We start from the raw sequence: 21,806 nt of genomic DNA on the forward strand, positions 1-21,806 counted from the left end.
TATACCATCGTATTTTTCAAAGATGTTCTAATTATTCGAAGATGGCTCCATCATGTGCCCGGTTAGCTTGTTGTTTTCTCGCAGCGAACACAACGTTTCAGCTCTACATTTTCTCTTCTCCTTAAAATTCTCTCTTTACAAAAAGTTTTCCTTCAATTTATACTATACAAAGAATCTCAAATATGCTCATAAAATAAACCGCTTAAACTATATTTACAACATATCAAATAAACTACGTCAATAAAATCCGCCGTAAATAGTTTCTTCACGCAATTCAATTACACCTCTCCACCACCAAAAATGAGAAAGACTTTATCTTCTTCTTCAAAAAGAGGTATCAAAAAAGATGAATTAGAAGAATATAAAATAATTGATAATTTAAACTTTGGAGAAATCGAAAAATACTTATCTAATGATAATGATTTGATTACATACAAGCAAAACAATTCAATTTTCATCCAATCTAAAGTATTCAATTGTGGAGTTCCACTATTTTTGCTGATAATTAATCAAAGTTTGTTGTTCGAAGCGTTTCATTTTGGTTCAAAATGTATTATTAAACCTCTGTCAAATAACAAAATCACTTCTCTTTGTACAAAGTCATCTTTAAACGAAGCCCTTAGATATCTGAAAATTAAGGATAAGGATCATAAAATTCAAATAATTCTTGAGCATCTAAATGTAATGGGAAATCATTCTGTGGGTTGTGCAGTCTATTCTGCTGATATAATAACGAGAGCTTTTGAATATTTTGCAACAAGTCGTTCCACCTACCATCGATTATGTTATGATTATCAGTTGCCAAGTATTCGAACTTTGACGCGCATAACTTCAAAAATAAACTCTCAGGATGATTTAACTTTTTTAAGTTCTGTGTTATCGAACTTAGATGAAAAAAAAAGAAATTGTGTTTTATTGATAGATGAAGTTTATGTAAAAGCAGCATTATTATATCAAAGTGGAAATATTTTTGGAAATGCTGTTAATGATCCAGAGAAATTAGCTACTACTGTACTTTCATTTATGGTCAAAAGTCTTTATGGTGGACCTGAATTTTTAGCAAGAGTTTTACCAGTTAGTAATCTGACTTCAGATTTCCAACTAGAACAATGCAAATTAATTGTAGACACCATAGAAACCTCTACGTGTAATGGTAAAGTAATTGCAATTATTACAGATGGAAATAAAGTTAACCAAAGCTTCTTTTCTAAATTCAAAACAGTAGAGGGAAAACCTTGGTTATGTCAAAATGGTTCTTATATTTTATATGACTATGTTCATCTTTTGAAGTGCATAAGAAACAATTGGCTAACAGAAAAACTAGGTCAGTTGCAGTTTATTCATAATGAAATAACTCACATTGCAAATTGGAGAGATTTAATTAACTTATATACACTTGAAAAAAACCAGTTAATAAAGTTATCCAAATTGACTGAAACATCAATAAATCCTAAACCAATAGAACGACAAAAAGTAAGCACTTGTTTACAAATATTTAGTGAAGAGACAGTTGCAGCTCTAAAAACTCATCCTAAAATAGAACAAGAAAGTGTCAAGGGTACTGTTATTTTTTTGGAGTTAATTATAGAATTTTGGAAAATAGTGAATGTTAAATGTCCAGGTGCCAATGCTAGATTTAGGGATGAGTCGCGTAATGTAATCAGATCTTCAGATGACATTAATTTAAAAAAGTTGCTCGCTATTGCAACAATGGCTGAAAATATGAAACCAACATCTGGTAAACGTGTTCGCCAACTTACGAGAGATACAATGCTCTTTCGCCAACTTACGAGAGATACAATGCTCTTTCACATACTTGTCATGGCCTAGTTGATTTGTCTTGTCATCTTTTATCAAGTGGAAATGAATATGTTATTTTAGGTTGGTTTTCTAGTGATCCAATTGAAAAATGTTTTGGAAAACTAAGGCAAGGCTCTGGTGGTACTTACTTTATAACAGCTAAATCAGTTATCGAAAAAGTACGTATTCAACATGCTAAGCTGGTGCTACAACTGAATATTGATGTAGAAGGAAATGATGGCCATGACTGTCTTTTATGTCTTGAAGATTTAAATGATAGGGAAATTGATATAATTTACAATTTAGCAGATCTAGAAGATACTATAAATATAGACATTTTATATGCTATTGTCTATATTGCTGGTTATGTTCAAAAGTGTTCTACTGAAGAAAATGATGAAGATACAACTACATATTATGAAAAATATGGAACTTATTTGAATACTTTAAATAGAGGAGGATTAACTATTCCATCAGATACTCTATCTCAGTGGTCCTTATTTTGCTACATATTTTTTACTTTATTAGATAAAAGAGTTTGCAGAACATTTCTTATACGACAGTTTGCATTTATTGCAGAGTTGTACCGTTTTTCTATTGCAAAGAAACAATGCCAAACATTAGCAAACATTTTTTTAAAGAACTTTGCATTACTTCACACTCCCAAAAGTAATAAAGAAACCAAACTAAAAGAAATCAAGCTTATGTAAAAAATTTTTTTCATGTTTAGTAAAAAAATAATTTGGTTTTTTATTGGTGTATTTTTCTCATTACTTATTATTTCTTATATATTATATATATAAAATTTTGATTTAAAATGTTTTTATTCATTTTAATAAATAATTTAAGCTTATAAAAAAGTTGTTAATTTAACGTCAAAAAAATAATTTTATAATAATGCATCAAAAAAATGCAAGTAGAATGTTCACTAATTATATATTTAGTCTTAGCAAAGCTATACAACATTTTTCTATTTTACTAAACCGCGATATTTTTTTTTAAATCGGCCTTCAGTCAAAAAAAATCGCGCACGGTGCACAGAGGAAAATTGTAGAGCAACAGCATATCATAAATGTTTTTTACTAATGTCGCTACTATCATTATATTTCAATTTTATTTAATAATTTAATAGTCAATCATTACTATAATGCAGGAATTTCACATAATTTTATGTAAAAATAAAAGATTTGAAGCCCTACTGTTTATTACTTTTGCGGATGTTCATTTCAAACCTGTTCGCTTCATCACTTTAAAAGTGAATTTTCTATAAAACTTTCTAGGAATAAGTATAAAGTATTATACATTTTTGAAAAGCTCATGTTATGGAGATTTTAAGAAAATTATACATTTTTACTTATATGGTTCAGTTTAGGAGTAATTATTTGAACAATAAAATAAATGAAAAAAAATAATATTCTTCAAGTTCACTGAGACTTTTGGTAGTTACCCACGCTTCCCCACGCTTTACATTTAATGTAATATTGTAGCCTCACCAGTTCCGCATCTTCTAAATAGGTTGAATCTATTATTCTAAATTTTAGAATGTGGGTTGTATCGACGCCAGATGATGCTTTTTCTCATCCGATGATTTAGATTAATGGGTTTTTACACTAATTCTAAATTTACCGAAATGAGCGCGGGGTCTGGAACTAAATTTCACTAAAAAAAATTTTTTTCAACAATTGATAGGAAAACAGTTAATCGAATACGTTTTTGAACTTTGTATTCAGATCAATTTATGTAATGTATTCTTATTGAAACTAATATTTCCCAATCATTATGTTATAAAATTCTCTTTAACTGTTGCAGTTCCAAGTAAGTATACTGCTTAGCTACACTCTTTGCTCTATATACTAAAAATGCTTTTTATTTTTTGTTTTGTTTACAATACTATGATGATTTAAGAACAGTTTTACATTTAGTTTTTAAATTATGAAAGTAAAATTTTTCTTCAATGGTAATTGTATTTTTTATAATTTGGTGAGATTCTATTTATGATGCCTTGATCTTGTTTTTGTTAATGTTCACTTTTAACTTGCCTTATTATCTAGTAGTCTTAAAGTTGAGGTTTGGGTTAGGTTTGAAGATAAGGTAGGATTAAATCAGCAGGATAGTGTAAAAGTTAGGCTGACTGACACATTTAGAGAAGTAAAAGGCTGAAGCTTTTGACAAGTTTCCATGTATTTTTCACAAACCTCCTAGCACTTTCTCTGTGATCTCCAACATAAAAAAGGTATGACTGCTCATTGACAAACTCTCCAGTGCTGACAGAACAATATTAATCTGAGTATTAAGCTTCTTATTCTTCAGATCTTTAGTTTCTAGAGCATCATATGACTTCTTTAGCATCTTGGTCTTGACTCTGTTTCCATTTCCATGTCCTTAAGAGCAAAAATTACTAGCTGAGGAATTCTTTTTTTTTAGGGAAACAAACTCTTTCAATTCATATACTATCTCTAGCTAAAAAGTAATCAGTTGGAATCCTCTTCTACTTCTGCTGGACTTAAGCTGGAGGCAAGTTCTGTCTGGTTGTCACTTCCTGATAACTCTAGTTCTACCCATATGGTCACCCTCTTGTTTCTTCCTCTTTTTTTTCTGCGTTGTTGCTTGTGCCATTTTCTTTAGCTTCTCCCTTCCAAAAGCAAACATTTTCTCAAAATCTTTGGTTACTTTTTGTCTCTCCTTAGGCATTATTTCAGGAATTTTACATTTTCCCTCTTGGCCTCATTATCCCTGTCTGTTTCACTTTTGATAAAGTCAAAGATATTTATCTTGTGAATGGAAAACAGGACACAGCTCTCCATCAAAAAATGTTTCATCTTCTTGTAGCAGCTAAGGTAGATCCAGAGTTTTAAGCATTTTTAGGGTGTAGTAATTATTGACCATCTTGATGCTCTGTTCAGTGACAATTAACGTGCTGTCAAATACAGCCTGTAATAAATTTTATGTATTTATGTATACACTTAAATATACTTATTTAACAAATACTAAAATTAGATTTTTAATCTTATGTACCTGATGTTTTTGTTCAGATTGAGCCAGTAATATCTCTTAAGTAATTCACTATCAGTGGGAAGCATGTTGGGAACAAAGCTCTTCAAAGGGAACCATAGTAAGTAGAACTGTCTCATCTTCTCTGTGGCTTTTATTGAATCCCCTATATCTGTTTCTTGTGGGTTAATCTGATATTTAATCTTTGGAGAGAATTTCTTAAAATAGAACTTTATTATTTAAAAAATCTTTAAGTTAAATCTTTAGTTAAGTACCTTATAAATTGTGTGAAGCTGAACACATTTCCTTTCAAAATTTTAAATTGTGATTTGTTTTGTTTGGTTGTTTTTTGTTTTTTTTAATTATTTAAACTTATTTGTAACAAAAATAAAATGAACTACCGCATTTACTTTATTCTATATGGTTAGTTGTTGATAGAAATAGAAGCTTGACAACAGAAGAACTAGTTATAATTATTTTATGTAATGATTTATTTATATAATTATAAATTTATTTATTAAAGGGTGTAGTTAATAGATTTATAATTATGTAATACATAGTTATAAATTTATCAATCACACCTGATTTTTACAAGACGTTTCTGCAAAAAAAACTTTTTAATGAGAATTGTACATGGTGTTTCATAAATTTTGTACATGCTTTTGGTTTTAAAATGCTCCTAATTACCAAATATATTTATTTAAAATCTATACATATATAAAGTTTAATTATTAATTTAAATATATAAAAAAAACCATGGCTTCATGACTTTCGAAATTTCAACTTGCTAAGCAATATTACTTGTTCAGATGCGAGACACTTCATGATGAATGGTATTACAAACCATCATTTGTTCTTATCAGGCCTACTCTAATCAGCACAAACTGATACTCTGTCCAATTCAAAGAATGGAGTTAAAGTGTGTTGTGGAATAATATTCAAGTGGTCTAATTGGTCCATACTTTGTTGACATTTCAGTCACAGTTGGTATATATCTACAAATGCTTGAAGAGTTTTTATGGCCTCAAGTTAAACAACATGGTATGTACTTTCAACAAGATGGGGCATCTGCCCCTTATTCCTGTCAAGTAAGAAGCTGGCTTGATCAAAAGGTAGACAAGGTTCTTTCTCCTCCAGACTTCTTCCTTTGGGGCTACTTGAAGAATATTGTATATAAGGACAGACCCAATAAAATTGGTGATATTTGTGAATGGATTGAACAAACGTGTGCAGAGATAAACATAGACATGTGCAGAAGAGCCTGCAAAAAAAGTAGTAGTTCATTTGAACCGCTGCCAACATCTAGATAGTAAGCAAGTACCAGATATATTAAATTTATTAAATAAATTTTACCACTGTTGTATTATAATTATGAGATGAAGTTCACTTAAAGTATATTTATCGGTTAATTTTGTATTTTACTCTGTTATTAAATTTGATTTTTATCAGGACCTTCTCTAATGCTGTATGAATGTTGCATGTTAGTGTAACATCTTGTTAGAAGGATTTTCTGATAGATTGATGTATTAATTAAGTAATAGTTGTATTTTTTTGTCTGTATTCTTTTCTTAAGTGTTTAAGGAAGAATTTAATTTTCATTATGCTACCCAAAATTTATTGACTTCAGCTAAATAATTTGGGATGAAATTGACTTCATATCTTCTGTAGGGGAGAGGAGGGAGCATTGGCACGTTATAACAAGAAATTAAAAAACAAAAAGAATATCAGAAAAAATTGGAGGTTAATAACTTTCGCTATTTTTTAAATGCATTAGCTATGTTTTAATATAATTTATGTTCAGAAATACTAATGGTTAAGTATAATACTTTTGAATTTTCTAAAGATTAAACAGATTTTAAAATGAATAAAATATTTTATAACATAGAAAGAAACATGAAGATAATTTATTTAAATAACAAGTATTTAAACAATTATATTTAAATTGCATAGTGCATAGTTTATACATTAGCAAAGCATTTGAGAATAAGAACCACATTGTAAAAAGTATATTTTACTACACTGTACCAAGTATATATGTAATCTACAAATCAGATATTAAAAATTCTGTACCAATGCTACCCGATTTCAATGTACCAATCCTCACCTTTTACAAATGAGTGCTTCAAAATGAAATATTTGTAATAAAAAATTTTTAATTTTTTAATTTTTTATGAGTTTTAGGTTTAAACTTTAGTTTAAAAAAATTAAAACATTAAAAAACACCCTTAACTTAAAAGTATTGTATTCACCATACACAGTTAAACGTGAAAAAAATTCAACCTGGCGGCAAAATAAACAAAAGGTACATTTACAGGTAACAAATGCTTAAAACCTAACAATATTTTCTGTGAAAGAAATGATTATAAACAACATTTGGTATCTGCATTCAAAAGTTGAAATTGATTTAAAATGGCTGAATATTTGCAAGTCTACCAATGCTCCCTCCTCTTCCCTATTGATTTTGTTCCAAGTTTCCCTTGCAGCATCTTTAAAATCATCTTTTATTCTACATCCAATCTTTGGATACAATATCTATTATATATCTTGAATTGGAAATAGGTTATGATAACACTTATATGTAGTTACTTTCATATTAGAGCTTAAATTTTTTTGGATGTATGTTTTCCGTCTTTATGTTGATGGAAGATGATTATGTTACTGATATTGTTAACCTAATTTCCTCTTCCAAGGTGCCATTTCACCAACGTAAACTCTTCAGTTCACTCTACTATAGTTAATAAAAATAAAAAGTCTATTAGGTATTTTTGGAAAACCTGCGAATAACAATTGCGCAAGTTTCTGTACGAAAGTTGATTTAACCAGTTTATTGTTTTTTAATACAAACATTTTACAAAAGTGCAAAGGTTTTTATAAGAAAAATACCTCCTCTGACATCGTATAATTTTTCTTTTTTTATATTTAGGTGATTAACAAAATACAACTGTAGAAATCGTTGTTAAAAAAATTTGGTGCAAGAAACAACTGAAGCATCAGAAATCCTTTCTCATATATCATCTGAAATATTTTGTTTTTTTAAAGTGGCTCAACAGTTTTCACCAAAACTTGTATTGTTTTTTGTTTCTCAAATATTTTATAACGTTACGATTCAAAGATATATTATGCTTGCTGTATTTTTTTGTTTTCTTTATATCTTTATTAAAATTACCTTACGGGTTTTTTTTAGGCATCAAAAACCCAGCCAAAAAATATAAATAAATAAAAATGAATCTTATTTCAAAAGCATTCCTTATTCTGAATCCGTATAAATCCGTATAAATAATATCGGTTCAGATTCCAATTCGAAAAAATTGCAATCCGATCCGAAAGTATCGAATCGGATTGCAATCCGAAAAAATTTTAACTAATTATTTTCCGATTCATTATTTTCGGATCAAATCAATTCTTAAGTTATTTGAACCGTTTAGCATAGATAATTCGGTGCACAATCCGCAATCCGATAAACAGTTACGAATCGGCGGTCTCTAGTTTTTTTTTCTTTTAAATTTTCTAATGAGCTAAAATTAATCAGCTGATGTATTCGAGTACTTTTATTGCTTGAGGGTAACGGGAGCCACAATAACGAACAACGCAGCGCTTCAATTAAATTAGATGGTGGTTAGGAAAAGTGCCATTAAATTAAACTTGCGGTGGTTGGGAAAAGTGCCGCGCGTTGTGTGTCGTGTTGATCCAGCTTAAGCTGCTTAGCTTAAATCTGCAGTTAGCTCAAACTTAGGTTTTTCAATTTTTTCCTTGTTTTCTGTAAAGAGGTGAAATCAGCGACCAGGTTTTTCATTAATATTTAATTAATAATTGATAATAGGATATGTGGTGACTACAATCTTTGCTTAAAATCCTATTTTTGCTGCATTTCATCGTTTAATTGGTGTATCGGTTTCGTTCTCATTCTTTTCAAGAACATTTTCCAAATCATTCCTAAAATAGATTGTTTATTTTGATATGGTTTCTATTATTTATGGTTTTCTTCCGAGAACAAAGTATAAGAAAAGAAGATAAACATGTTGTATAACTGAATCGCTAACTGCAGAAAGGTTACAAGTCCACAAATCCGGATTTTACAAGAAAGACAAAAAACTATTTTGACACTTTATTTTCAAACTTAGGTTTTTCAATTTTTTCCTAGCTATTCAACGGTAAGTGCGTAAGGTAAATACATAATTTTTTTAATGTATTTTGTTTTAAGTGTAGAACATTTTTTTAAAACATGGACACGATCCCTTTCTGCAGTTAGTAGTTCTATTACAGAAGCTATTTAAAAGAATGACTGAAAGAGAATATCAATTTAAAATGCAATTAAAATTTCACATTACTTAGAAATTAATGTACAGTTTTAATTGCACTTTAAATTGATATTCTCTTTAATCTGTATTGAAAAAATCTTTACATGAAGAAACCATCCTACAGTTCCTACAGTTAAAGCGCAAAAAAAAAGAAATTAACGTGTTTTGGTTCTTCTAAGTTTGTATTCAAGAAACATAATGAAATGCATGTTGAACTTATCTTATGGCAGCAATGTATTGAGCGAATTTGATATAGCGATGTAATTTGCGCAGCATAAAGAAAATTAGTGATTTATTATAAAAAAATTCGAAATTTATAATGAAACAAAAAGGTGTTAATACCAACCAGTTTATACTTAATGAAGACATACAGGCTAATTGAGTGTAAACGAATTATTTTGTTCGTAACTATTAGTATTGATAGTTGATTGCTTTTAAAGATGGTTTATTTCCTTTCCTTTTTCTATTCCTTTAAACTTTATACACGTTTTTTTTTTTTTTTTTTTATAAGAAACTAAGCAAATGAACTAGCATTAAAAAGTTTCTTACTTTAAGGATACTTTTTTACAACTCTGGTACTAAAAGTTAGGGTTAGAATTTCTTAAGTATCAAAAGACAGAAAAAGTACATAAAATGCAGTTTGAAAACATGTTAACAACTAAGATAAAATGTTTTACAGTCTAAAATTATTTGAATTCTATTAATATCATTCAATGTAATATAATCCTCAGGTCCCTGAACAGAACACAAACTAGGAAATAATCCTCGTACTCTTAATGAAATAAGTTTCTTGTCGAAAAGTAACTTAGTACTAATTTGACCAAATAAACTTTATAAAAATCTTGTGACCAAATCTAATACAAAGTTATTGCTTTTTAAAGGTACGTGAGAGGGCTAGGTTGAACTCGGATAAGTGATTTAACCGTTATAACCTTCATTCGTAATCTTTCATGGCATCGGCAACTGACAATTAATTAGCAATTAAAAAAAAAAAAAGTTAAGATGAATTTAGTAACGTTGGTTAAGTAACGTAGAAATAATTTAAGGTAAAACCCATCAAACAATTAATACCTATTGTAAAAATTTGCATAAATTGTAAATGACCTAAGGCATGGCTAACAAGAGGCCAGAAAAATATGCAAAAATGGATGATGAGGTAAAGGTTATTTTAACTCAACATTATGAATCAGGTATGACATCTACCTTAATGAAAGACAAAGTCAAAGCAGCAGCTGCTGAAACAAACCTTCCAATAGAAAAAGTAAAGGTAAATAATGTTTTTTCCAGTTGAAAACATTTAACAAAACATTTAACAAAAAACATTTAACAATAAACTAAAGTTTTTCACACCATATTATATCTCGCATCATGTAATGTATTTTTAATAGAAATGGATTGGTAATCAAAATGCCAAAGTAGGGAAAAAGAGGAAACAGCCTGAGAATGTTTCCTGCGAAGAAGAATATAGTTACAAAAAAAAGGCTGGAGACAGACGGCTTACTGCACAGAATATGTTTTACAGCCAATTGTCTAGAGAAGGTAATATTTTAATTTATTGTGTATAGTTTGTGATGGCTTACTGTTTCTAAATTACTTTTCACTATAACTACCGACTTAATCTACAATTTCACAAATATTGTTTACTAAGGTAGGTTAAACGGTCTTGGCAATTCTATGAGAAACACATTGGTTTCCAATGAATGGAAAAAGTTGAGCCCATCAAAGAGAGAAAGATGCGAAGAAGAAGCGAAACGAATTAACGAAGTCGACGTCAGAAGTATGTCAGAAAGTGAAAAAAAACATCTGTTAAAGAAGCACAAAAAGAGACTTCTAAATGAAGTTAGTTTTATCTTCAATTGGTTTTTCTTATTTTTGAAAAATTTAAAGTTTTTGTAGTTAAAGTTTATAATCATTAATAGATTTTAAAGCTATTGTTTACATTAGAATTTTCTTTTTTATTTAGATAACTGTTCTTGAACAACTTGGCGTTGAAAGTGCTAACATATTAGTTGATGAGAACAATGAGATTTCTTATTATGGGTCTAAACGAGGGAAAGAATGCCTAAACAGCAACATCAAAATTGATATTGAGATTAGGAAGTTCTTTGGTAAGTTTTATAAAAATTAACGAAGTCATTTTATTCTAATATCGCAAATTTCATCAGCCTTCTTATTAGTTTTTTTCTTTTATATCATGTTAGAGATTAAAGAAAAGGAGCCATCCTATTCTTATCAAGATTTGCAGGATCTGTTCAACAAATCGTATGGTATAGTAAAATTGTTTATTTTTAAGATATTATACATCGACTTTGTGGTATATAATTCATCAAATTTGATTTAGAAGTAAATTTTTGTGAACGTGCCACAATTCTAACTAAACTTTACCTTGCTTTCAGCTAAAGCAATCAATTGCAAAACTGCAAAGGTTCCTTATTTAAAAGGGAACTTTATTATTCAAGGGATCCCAGAGGATATTGAGTGGAGAAAAAAAGATGGCAGCATTAAAAAGCCGTGCGATTACGGAAAGAAACAAATAAATAAAATCATGAAGATAAAAGAACAAATAACTTTTGTTATTAATGAAAAATGACATATTATTTATTGTTAAAGGAAGTTTTACATGGACTTAATGAGGCTCAAAAGAAATTTTACATTTTAAAAGCATTACTAGAGTATTATAAGTTATACACAAATATTTACATATTGAACAATAAAAAACAATAATTACTCTCTAATAATTAGTACAAAAGTTATAATCTGATTCAGAGTCAGAAGATTCTGAGTTAGAAAGTTCCAGCGACTCTTCACTATCAGATTGGTTAGACTCGCTAGGTAAAATAACGTTAGTATTGATGCTGCCAAGATATTCACACTGTGGAGCACTAAGAGCAATGGGGAGCTTGATACCAAATTTCTCATACACATTTTTATCAGTGTCAATTTCATGTTCCACTTGCATTAATTTGTTTTTTAATAATGCCGATAAACCCTTAGAATAATTGTCAATGTTAAATGATAGTACTTCACACTTTTGCGTAAGTACAGAAAGTAATTCTAATTTTGAATCCAAAAGACTTTGACACTCAGTTTGAAGCAAAGACCGTTCTTCTTCACATCGCAATAAAAGTTCTTTTAATTCAATAATACGACTTTTTATATCAAAAGAGATTTGTTGTGATAGCGTTCTAGTTGCGAATTTATAAAATATTTTGGAGTTTGGATCCTTTACACTTTCAAAAGTTAATGGTTCCAGAGCAAGGTCAACATGCTCTTTAATAAGAGACAACTGTGCATTATACTTTGATAACTCTATCTTCATTTTTTTTGTTTGCTGGTTAACACGCTGTGCCAGTCGAATAGCTTGCTTCTGTCCAACTACATGACAAAGCAAATAAAAATGCATAAAAAATGATTTACTAAGTGAAAAGTTAGTTTTTCGTATAATTAGTTTTAGGTAAAACCAATCGTAGATCATTTTTACAACTTCATTAAGTTATCTAAACCTCTAATGTGTTTTAAAACTAAACTTTGTAAATAATTACTAAAAAAATATTACCAGAGTATCTGTCTTTTAACATCAACTTGAGGTGGCGTTCCATTGACAATGAATGCAGCTTCATGAGAATAGAATCTCTTCTTTCTTCTTCAACAACTTTAACTCCTAATATAAAAGTGGGATTTGAGTTTTTCCATCTTTCCTTGACATTATTTTTTCTTTCAATTTTTGAAAGTCTCTCATCCAACCTAAAAATACCAATAACTTGATTATTCACTCTGCAGAAACTGAAATAAAACAAAACTAAGTTTTAGTAAAAAAGACCAAAAAAAAGTCCTTAATCATCACATTATCTTAAACCTTAAGTAACCTTATACCTGCATGCTTTAGTAATCAGATCTCTATGATTTTTTCCATTTAACTGTGATGATGCAATTGAGTTTCTACAAAAAAAAGGGAATTTTGGGAAATTATAATTTTTTGGGAGATTATTGTTAAATTAGGGAGGATTATTCTTTACATGTATTTAAAGAAAAAAAAAACACATTACACTGTACACTTCAAAAAAATTTTATAAAATGTTATTAAATTTATTTAAAAGTATCTTCATTGAAATTAAAAGAAATGAAGCATAATCATGTTTTTTAACCATTTAAATCACAAATATTGTCATGAAAAATACAACTTTAAAAATATTTTTAAACAGTTTTACATTAAAACTCAACAAATGACTAACTACCACCTCAACTGAAAGTGATCCCATAACAGACGAGCATAGTCAACTTCCCAGGAAGACGTTGTGTAACATGATACTAAAGATATATCTTATATTATACACGTATATATTAAAAAATTATTTGACTTCATAAAAAAAAACTTTAATAAAAATTTAAGGTACCTTTTTTTGCCTCTAAAAGTTCAATCTGCTCTCTTTTCCATTCCTCTACAAGTGAATCAGTAACAAAAATTTCGGCTGTCAAGAGAAAAAATGTTATGTATAAATTTATGATTCAGCCAACCACTCTTTTTGCATCCAACCTAACTCATTTCTATGATAATTAGATAGGTGTTGATTTCTATAGTACATATAAAAATTAATTTAATTGTTCAAATCAACAAAATAATTTAAAATAAAACTTACATGGTAGTTTCCCAGTCAGTTCTTGCAGTTCTGCTAAAGATTTTTCTTTTAAAATTTTTGTCTTTTTTAAGTTACATTCCAAATACCTGCCTGAAAGAAAAAGCTATTGTGAAAAAAAAAAACATTTACTGATCATTAATAGAGATTTTTTTTATACAAAGCCAATCTTAAAAAAAAAAAAAAAAAAAAAAAAAAAAAAAAAAAGCATAAACAATACCTTGATTTCGACTCACTCTTTGTGCATAATGTAATAAAGCTTCTGTTAGTAAATCAGTTCTTCTGCTGGCAGTCATTTCTTTTGTCATGTAACAAAACTTTCTTAAATATGACCACATTCTCTCTATACCTTCTCCATCTGTTAAACCAAATCCCTTAACACGCCGAGGAGAATAGGTCATCTGAACATTGAAGGAAAACCTTCATTACTCTGTTATTAGTATTTCAACAACAAAATTTTATATTTTTTTTCATGGTTTAAAAAAGACCAATAAATGCTATTATAATTGAAATTATAACTACCTGACATTTAGAGATATGAACATATGCATGAAAAATGGGTATACCAAATTGAACTTTGTCTAAACAACTGCCAAGGTTGTAACAGTTATTATTCTAAAATTTGAAAAGACTAACCTATATAACATTTATATTAATACATTACACCATTAAATATATTTGGGAATTCTCTTGGTACATCCAGTAAATGATATTATAAAATACAAAAAAAGGAGTTTTCTTTTATACTAATTAAATATTTCATTTTACCTTATACATCATCTGTAGTAGTTTCTTCAACAAAAGAATACTTGTAACTTAGGTTTTAATTTTATCACAAAGCAAAACAATATTTGCTTATTTATAAAAAATACAAAAAGAAGCTTAACCAAATATATTACCTGAAGGTGGTTATGAAGAATGCAAGCTATATCATACATGCATTTGATTTCAATATTAGTTGAGCCAACATATGGTTCAATCATCCGCTTTAACTCATAAACAGCATATGATATCCTAAAATTAAAAAAAAAAAAAAAAAAAAACAATAGACAAATTCAAGTTTAAAAAATAAAGTTCAATTTTATGAATAACTAAAATAAAAAATGAGCTTGCCTTTCACCATGCTTCAAATTAACAAATCCTTTTGGAAAACCATGTCGACAAATTCTACCAAAAACACCTTTTTCATCATACTTTTCGTTTCTTCCTTTTGATCATATGTTTTCAATTATTTCTCCAGCTCTGTATTGACTACAATTCTACAAAATGAAAGAAAAAGAGAAAAAAAGTAAAATATAACATGCAAGTATATAGTAATAAAATAATATTTATTGCTTTATAGTTTGATACATTTTTAAGATATTTTACTAAAATATACATTGTCAGACTTCTTAATCTCTTTTGAATGTGCCTCAATAAAGTTATCTACATCATCCTGATCAGCAAATAACAGTGATTTATATTTAGGATTATTAAAACTGGAGCCAGCAGTTTTCTTCCGCACAAATCCAAAGCATGCATCCATACATTCAATGAGTACTCCATTAGAATTAGGCTAAAATAGGTAGATTTATTAATATTTAGGATGTTTGTAACTTTAAAAACAAAAATTATTTAAATACCTATATTTGTGATTAACAAGTAATGTGTTAACACATTTTCTATGAACATATTATAAATAGGGTATAAAACCTCCAAAAAAATATAACTTAAATACTAATTTTAATAAAATAATTATGTTGCAATTACCTTTGGACAAAGTGTGCATTTTTCAACTTGAATCTCTATTGAATGCCTGAAAAACCTATGTAAAAACATCAGTAGAATATAAAATGACATTCCAAATAATTTAAGTTATATTTTAGGCTTTCAATTTTATATCCAAAAAATAACTTAAAAATTGTATTAATATATATTAACTACCATTCTTGTGAAGCATTCTTTATTTATACAAAATACTGCTGAAATTTATTTGACAGATTCATGAGCTGAGAAAAAAGAGTTTCACACAGTAAACCACTAACCTGTATTCTTCAAAGGATGAGTTGTTCAAGATTTTGTAGATACTTTTTATCTACATGTATAAAAATGTTTTTAGTACTATACTGATTTTGTAAAATATGAAATTACATTTATATAAATTTAATTCAAATGAATAATAAAATCTTTTAATGCTTACATATGTTGGTAACAAAGATCCATTCCACAAGGAGATAGTTGCGCAAAGTTTATCTAGGGAACAATGACACTCCAACAAAAGATCAGAGAGCATGTTAAGCAGTCTCATATCAAAAGCTGTGACTGGCTTATTTGCTGAACCGGGCCAAAATCCAACAGAAACAAGTGTCTCTGCCTCACTCTGACATGAACAAAAAACCACTTTCTTTAAATGCTGACGCCCTAAAAGTATATATACACACACACACACACACACACACACACACACACACACACACACACACACACACACACACACACACACATTATGTTATTTTTTATTTTCTGGAGGCAATTTTTTTTTTACTAATTTAAGTAAGTAGCTCATCACCCTAAATTAATTTTCCAATCAGGAAATGTTTAGGAAGGCCTCAACCCCTCTGAATGTAATGGATTCTTGTCAAGTGGTGCTTTCAGTAGTGCAGTTTTAAATACAGTATTTAGTAAAACTACCATTTTTGTTTTTTTAATTCACCATGTTTTAGTAATTCCTGTAATATATCTTTCTTTCTCTCTACAAGTGAATAATTTCTAAGATGTGATCTCAAATAGCTGCAAGACAAGATTTGGGCAAGAAATCTTGTCTTGCACTCATTGTAGTGCTAATACATGTAAGCATTGGATGAATTTTCCGAATACTTCTAATGCTCCTTTCAAAAATCTGAATTTAATATGATTGCTGCAAAATTACTAGTCCACTTCAAAAGCTGTGTCTAGATCCAGATTAAATACAATTGGTTGTCACATATGGTACTTGAGTCAGGAATTAAAGCCATTGCTGTTTATATAAAACTTGAAGCCCTCTGAACCAGTACTCAAACTTCACTGTTCATTTTCAATTTTTTTTTTTGTATTATTTGCATATTAAAAGGAATAAAAAAAACTGAAGTGCACGTGAATATTTTCAACTATACAATATATATTAATATGTAAATATAACAATCAGTATACCTTGCAAATCAATAAAAACTATTGACTTTACGTTTTGAAGAAAGGAGTTACAATGCTCATGACCATTTGGAATAATAAGTTGATTATTTGGAAACATTGGAACAAACTTTCCATCCTGTTTCAAATTTTAAAAAACTGACTTTATAATATGTATAATGATTTATTTATAATTCATTCATTATGCTTTTATAACTCTATAGCTATGTGTGTGTGTGCGTGTGTGTGTGTGTGTGTGTGTGTGTGTGTGTGTGTGTGTGTGTGTGTGTGTGTGTGTGTGTGTGTGTGTGTGGGTCGGAGTGTGTGTGTGTATATATGTGTGTAATATATATATATGTGTATATATATATATGTGTGTGTATATATATATGTGTGTGTATATATATATATATATATATATATATATATATATATATATATATATGCACCCATTTACCTTCCATAACTGCAGTACATGAAACATATTACAACTGCTATGATGCGATGTTGCACATTCTAAACAGAAGTACTGTTGCCATCCACAATCTTCACAACGACTAACTGCTTTTCTTGGAGGAACTTGATTATTTTTTATGCATATTGTGCATAAAGCATCGCTTGCTAAAAACTGATTCTAAATAAATACTAACTTTAGTTTCTCTCTCACTTTCTCCCAATCATCATCCTCTTTAAGTTTTCGTTTTAAATAGCTTGTTATTGAAGGCTGAGAACATATTTCTGAGGAACCACTTTTCTCGGCTTGCAAGTCTGTCTCATTATCACTTAAGTTATTGTTTATCGATACAGCATTTGAGTTTGAACTATTTTCTTGAGTAGAAACTAAAGCTGGGCTTAACAAACTAAAAAAAATTTTTTTGGTTTTTGATATTCCTGGTCCTCTTATTTTGATTGTTTTTTTAAAGCTGTGAAATCGTTTATTAGGTGCCATTTTGTTTTTCGCAAATGCATTCCTAAAATTTGAATTTTTAGAGAAATCAGCGCGAGTTTAGAATTAGTGTAAAAACCCATTAATCTAAATCATCGGATGAGAAAAAGCATCATCTAGCGTGGATACAACCCATATTCTAAAATTTAGAATAATAGATTCAACCCATTTAGAAGATGCGGAACGGGTGGTAGCCTAGGTGTTTATTAAAAACATGTATAAGAATGAGTTGCAGAAACGTGCGGTTTCCGAAATTATCGAGAAAAGAGTGATAAAAGTAAAAAAACAGAAAACCGCTTTTTATCGTGGTTTCAAATTTTGTTCATTTATAACAATAGCTTGGTATATGTTTTTTAATTTATTATCAATTTTTTATTGATACCATGGCATTCTTTTATTTTTGCACTCATTTTGTGGTGAATGTACACTGCCAATATATAAAGAGTTGAAACATTTATATCAGTATAAGAAACTCACAGTGGAAATTAAACCGACTCGTTTGACTATTGAATATTACTTAAGTTACTTTTGTGACTTGTTAAAATGACAACTTTTAAGTGTTTGAAATGTAAATTATTGCTTTCCTATATTGATGGAGGAATGACAGTTGAGGCACTGTCAACAATTTTAAAAGAAAATTATCAACTTTCTGAGGACAACTTGTGTTTCATCATTAGTGGTATTTAAAGGCACATTATTCCGTCTTTTAATAAACGATGGAGCATATCTTTAATACATATCTTCAGGCGTTGCATTCAATAGGAGAAGAAGCAGAAGCAAAACTTGTGGAATCATTAAGGATTGCTGATAAAGACAAAAAATTAACATCGAGTTTTATGGAAAACACAAGCCAGAAAAATATGCTAACTGATGAAGAAGCACTCAGTGTGTTTATTGATTTAGATTTAACAAAAGCACAATATTTGTATATGAGGAAGGTGACAAATGAACAAAACTGTTCCATATTCCCACCATATTGTAAAATTCAAGAAATTAAACAGACCTGCTATCCACCATCTTCTGCAATAGAAATTACGAACACACATGCGAAAATTCTGGAACTGCAAGATTTATTGGATCACACTGTAGCTAGAATTTTGACCATAGATTCTCTGTACAGTATTGAATTCAAGCATTTACTTTCATATAGTAAATGGGGCTGTGATGGTTCCTCTGGCCAAAGCCAATACAAGTAGAAACTTCCAGAGGAATCTGAACTTATTTCTGATGCAAATTTGTTTACTAGTTCTTTGGTGCCTATCAAACTAATTGATAAAGTAACTGGCGCAGTTGTTTGGCAAAATCCGGCACCTTCATATGTTCGTTTTTGTCGACCTATATGCATTGAATTTTGCAAAGAGACTTCCAAGAAAACTAAAGCCATTGTAGATGAAGTAAAGAGCCAAATAAACTCTTTGCGTGAAATGTGCAAGAACTTGATGAAGATATTCGCAGCTTTTGAAAGTCAACGAACTGATTTCAGGAACTGAAAGTCCCTATGTAGTTATGATATAGTACCTTTAAGGTGGTACCAGGGTAAAAAACGGCTATTTTTGATAAAGTTTTGAAAAATACCAAAATTAATGTTTTGAATTCTTAAATCTACCTATTTCAATATGCGTTTTGCAAAAAGTCAAAAATCTTCTTAATTTTAATCAAATTTGGCCTTTTTTTAAAGAGCAGTTTGGTTCTTGCTTCATAACAACGACCTTAGAAACGCTTTTTATCTCGCTAAATCTCAATTTTTCAGAAAAAATAACTTTTCATAGAAAATAGATAATGGGCTGAAATTTTGCAGATTTAAAGATGAACATATTACGAATGTTGTCTATGAAGCAAATTTTTGTTATTTTTTATTTAAAGCTCATTTTTATCATGCTTTTGTCCCAAACTTCCCTTAATTTTATATCTTAAAGTTCGAATGTCAACCTGGTAAAATTAAAAATGTTTTAAAAAATTCTGTTTCATAGACAACATTCTAAATACATTAAAGAATTCATGTTCAAATTTTCAAGCAGTTTTGACTCTTTTTGAGTTAGTTATATTAGATGAAAGAATAAGAAGGTTTGGGGGTAAAATAACACTAATTATGCGCATAATTAATGACGTTATCACTAAAATTTTTTTATTTGGCTACTGTTTTATATATTTTTTTTGTTCATTAACAGAAAAGAGCTAAAGTCTATTAATAGTTTTCAATTTCTTGTTAAAAAGTTACCTTTACCCTGGTACCACCTTAATATACCTATACATTATTTCATAAAAACAACTATTTAAAAATTGTTATTAAGAAACTGTCTTAAATATTTCTATAATTAGTAGGTAAGCACTTTATGTATTTTTCGTAGTTTTTAATAATTTTAAGGTATTTTCATATATTTGTAAAGCATTGTGTTAAAGTGTAAATTAACTAACTGCCAATTTTGAAGTTTTTGATTTTTATTTATTTATTTTTAATATTGTATAACAAAAAATTCTTATAAAGAGTATTTCACAAGAAGCGTCATATACTACTTTACATTTGTGCAAAATTTCAAATCTCTATTTTTAGTAACAAAAAAGTTATCGATTTTTGGTCCGAAACACACCTTTATTTTCCACTGTGCGGTGTCGAGGCCTTCTATAAAGAAGGCCATGTAACAAAACATCTTAAAAGAGGTAAAAAGTCCATTTTTTGGTGTTCGAAAGTTTGATTTATAAAATATCTCTAGTATCACATGCATTTTTGTAAATTAAAATAGCTTTTATTCTATTTCCAAATTCCTCTCTAATTAAATCAGTTAAAAGGCCGAATTCCTTTTTTTTTTTTTTTTTTTTTTAAATCCTTAATTCTGATTGTTTTCGCGACTCGTCGTAGTAGTTCATAACATTTGTGACCATTTATTTTGTAAAAATTTTTTCATAAATCTAAATTTGTTGGCCGATTCATAATTCTGACAAATGTGTGAGCTCTGTCTAAAGTTAATGTCTAAATTCTGCCAGCGCTCCAGTGTTTTTTTAAACAACTTTGGGATGCTAAATCCGAAAATATTTTATATTTATCAATTTCCATAATCAGGTCGAGTTTCAATGAAATTACAGTTACGGAAAAAAGTATCCAGACAAACTTTTTTTAGGTATAATTCTATATTAATTGAAAGAAACCTCATAACCTATAAATACTTTTGTAGCTCTCGACAAGCTCTAAGTGTACCATCAAACATTTACTACACTAGGTAGATGTCTCTTTTGGTGAGAAAAACTAAAATGACTGTGGAAAAATATCCGGAAAGTTACTTTCTGCTAATTTTTGGTCAAGATATTCAATAAAGTTCATGATGTAAGATCTTATAAGTATCCTAGTTGCTTAGGATAATATAAGTAAAAATGATAAAAATCAAAATTTCTATTTCTGTAACATTTAGAATCCATTGACAACCGTTACCATGGTGAAAAGTAAAAAATTGACAGAAGTTGCTAGGAAAGAGATGGAAGTACTCTCAAAAGAAGACAAAACGGTTCCAGATGTTGCACAACAGATTGGTATGCCCAAATCAACTGTTCAAGATTCTCTGGGGAGAATTAAAAAGAATGGAGTACTCAAAAGTTTGCCAAGATCTGGACGAAAACGAAAAACAACTCCAAGGATTGATCGAAAAATCATCACTTTGGTTGAGAATTCTGTGAGACCAAATGCAACAGATATTGCGAATCAACTCAGAGAACTTAATTTAGTCAATATAAGTCCTCGAATTGTTAGAAACAGGCTGCATGATTATGATTTACATGGTAGTGCACTTGCCAAAAAACCGTTACTTACCAAACAACATATTGCAAAGAGGTTTGCATTTGCAAAGAGGTATCAAAACTGGACCGTTGATGATTGGAAGAAGGTATTATGATCGGACGAAAAAAAAATATGCCTTATTGGTTCAGATGATAGACGTTGGACATTGAGAAGACCAGGTGAATTAATGCAACAAAAGCATGTTAAACAGAAAATAAAGTATGACA

General features: G+C 29.2%; 2 protein-coding genes, 1 long non-coding RNA gene and 1 pseudogene across 4 annotated transcripts; 3 read left to right on the top strand and 1 right to left on the bottom strand.

The window, feature by feature from the left end:
* Positions 1-207: 207 nt before the first annotated feature.
* LOC149891270 (uncharacterized) lies at positions 208-2,556 on the top strand (annotated as a pseudogene).
* Positions 2,557-3,449: 893 nt separating this feature from the next.
* On the top strand, positions 3,450-7,922 carry LOC149891271 (uncharacterized). The gene is made up of 3 exons (XR_016450828.1): positions 3,450-3,615; positions 4,833-4,912; positions 7,715-7,922. It is a non-coding gene; the product is annotated as an uncharacterized LOC149891271 (long non-coding RNA).
* Positions 7,923-9,246: 1,324 nt separating this feature from the next.
* Positions 9,247-11,679, top strand: LOC149891272 (uncharacterized). The gene is made up of 6 exons (XM_090081899.1): positions 9,247-10,356; positions 10,478-10,628; positions 10,738-10,928; positions 11,053-11,197; positions 11,291-11,356; positions 11,486-11,679. The coding sequence occupies exons 1-6, from the start codon at positions 10,201-10,203 to the stop codon at positions 11,677-11,679; spliced, it is 903 nt and encodes a 300-aa protein (XP_089938025.1). The 5' UTR covers positions 9,247-10,200.
* On the bottom strand, positions 11,658-17,836 carry LOC149891273 (uncharacterized). Of its 2 annotated transcripts, XM_090081898.1 has the most exons (10): positions 14,837-14,972; positions 14,623-14,737; positions 14,246-14,338; positions 13,944-14,124; positions 13,727-13,816; positions 13,484-13,558; positions 13,328-13,397; positions 12,963-13,028; positions 12,646-12,833; positions 11,658-12,464 (listed from the first exon to the last, which is right to left on the bottom strand). In XM_090081898.1, exons 2-10 carry the CDS (start codon positions 14,704-14,706, stop codon positions 11,821-11,823), a joined length of 1,491 nt encoding a protein of 496 aa, XP_089938024.1. In that variant the 5' UTR covers positions 14,707-14,737; positions 14,837-14,972; the 3' UTR covers positions 11,658-11,820. The 2 variants fall into 2 exon arrangements, 1 of the variants encoding a protein (XP_089938024.1); XR_016450757.1 differs by lacking the exons at positions 11,658-12,464; positions 12,646-12,833; positions 12,963-13,028; ... (3 more) ...; positions 13,944-14,124; positions 14,246-14,338 and adding exons at positions 15,102-15,278; positions 15,473-15,527; positions 15,748-15,797; ... (1 more) ...; positions 16,892-17,006; positions 17,325-17,836 and having other exon boundaries at positions 14,837-14,982.
* Between the last annotated feature and the right edge of the window lie 3,970 nt (positions 17,837-21,806).

Source organism: Hydra viridissima, unplaced genomic scaffold, assembly GCF_058129835.1.
Source record: "Hydra viridissima isolate aposymbiotic clone 2 unplaced genomic scaffold, HvirCarnegie_v1 scaffold_3, whole genome shotgun sequence".
Taxonomy (NCBI): Eukaryota; Metazoa; Cnidaria; class Hydrozoa; order Anthoathecata; family Hydridae; genus Hydra; species Hydra viridissima.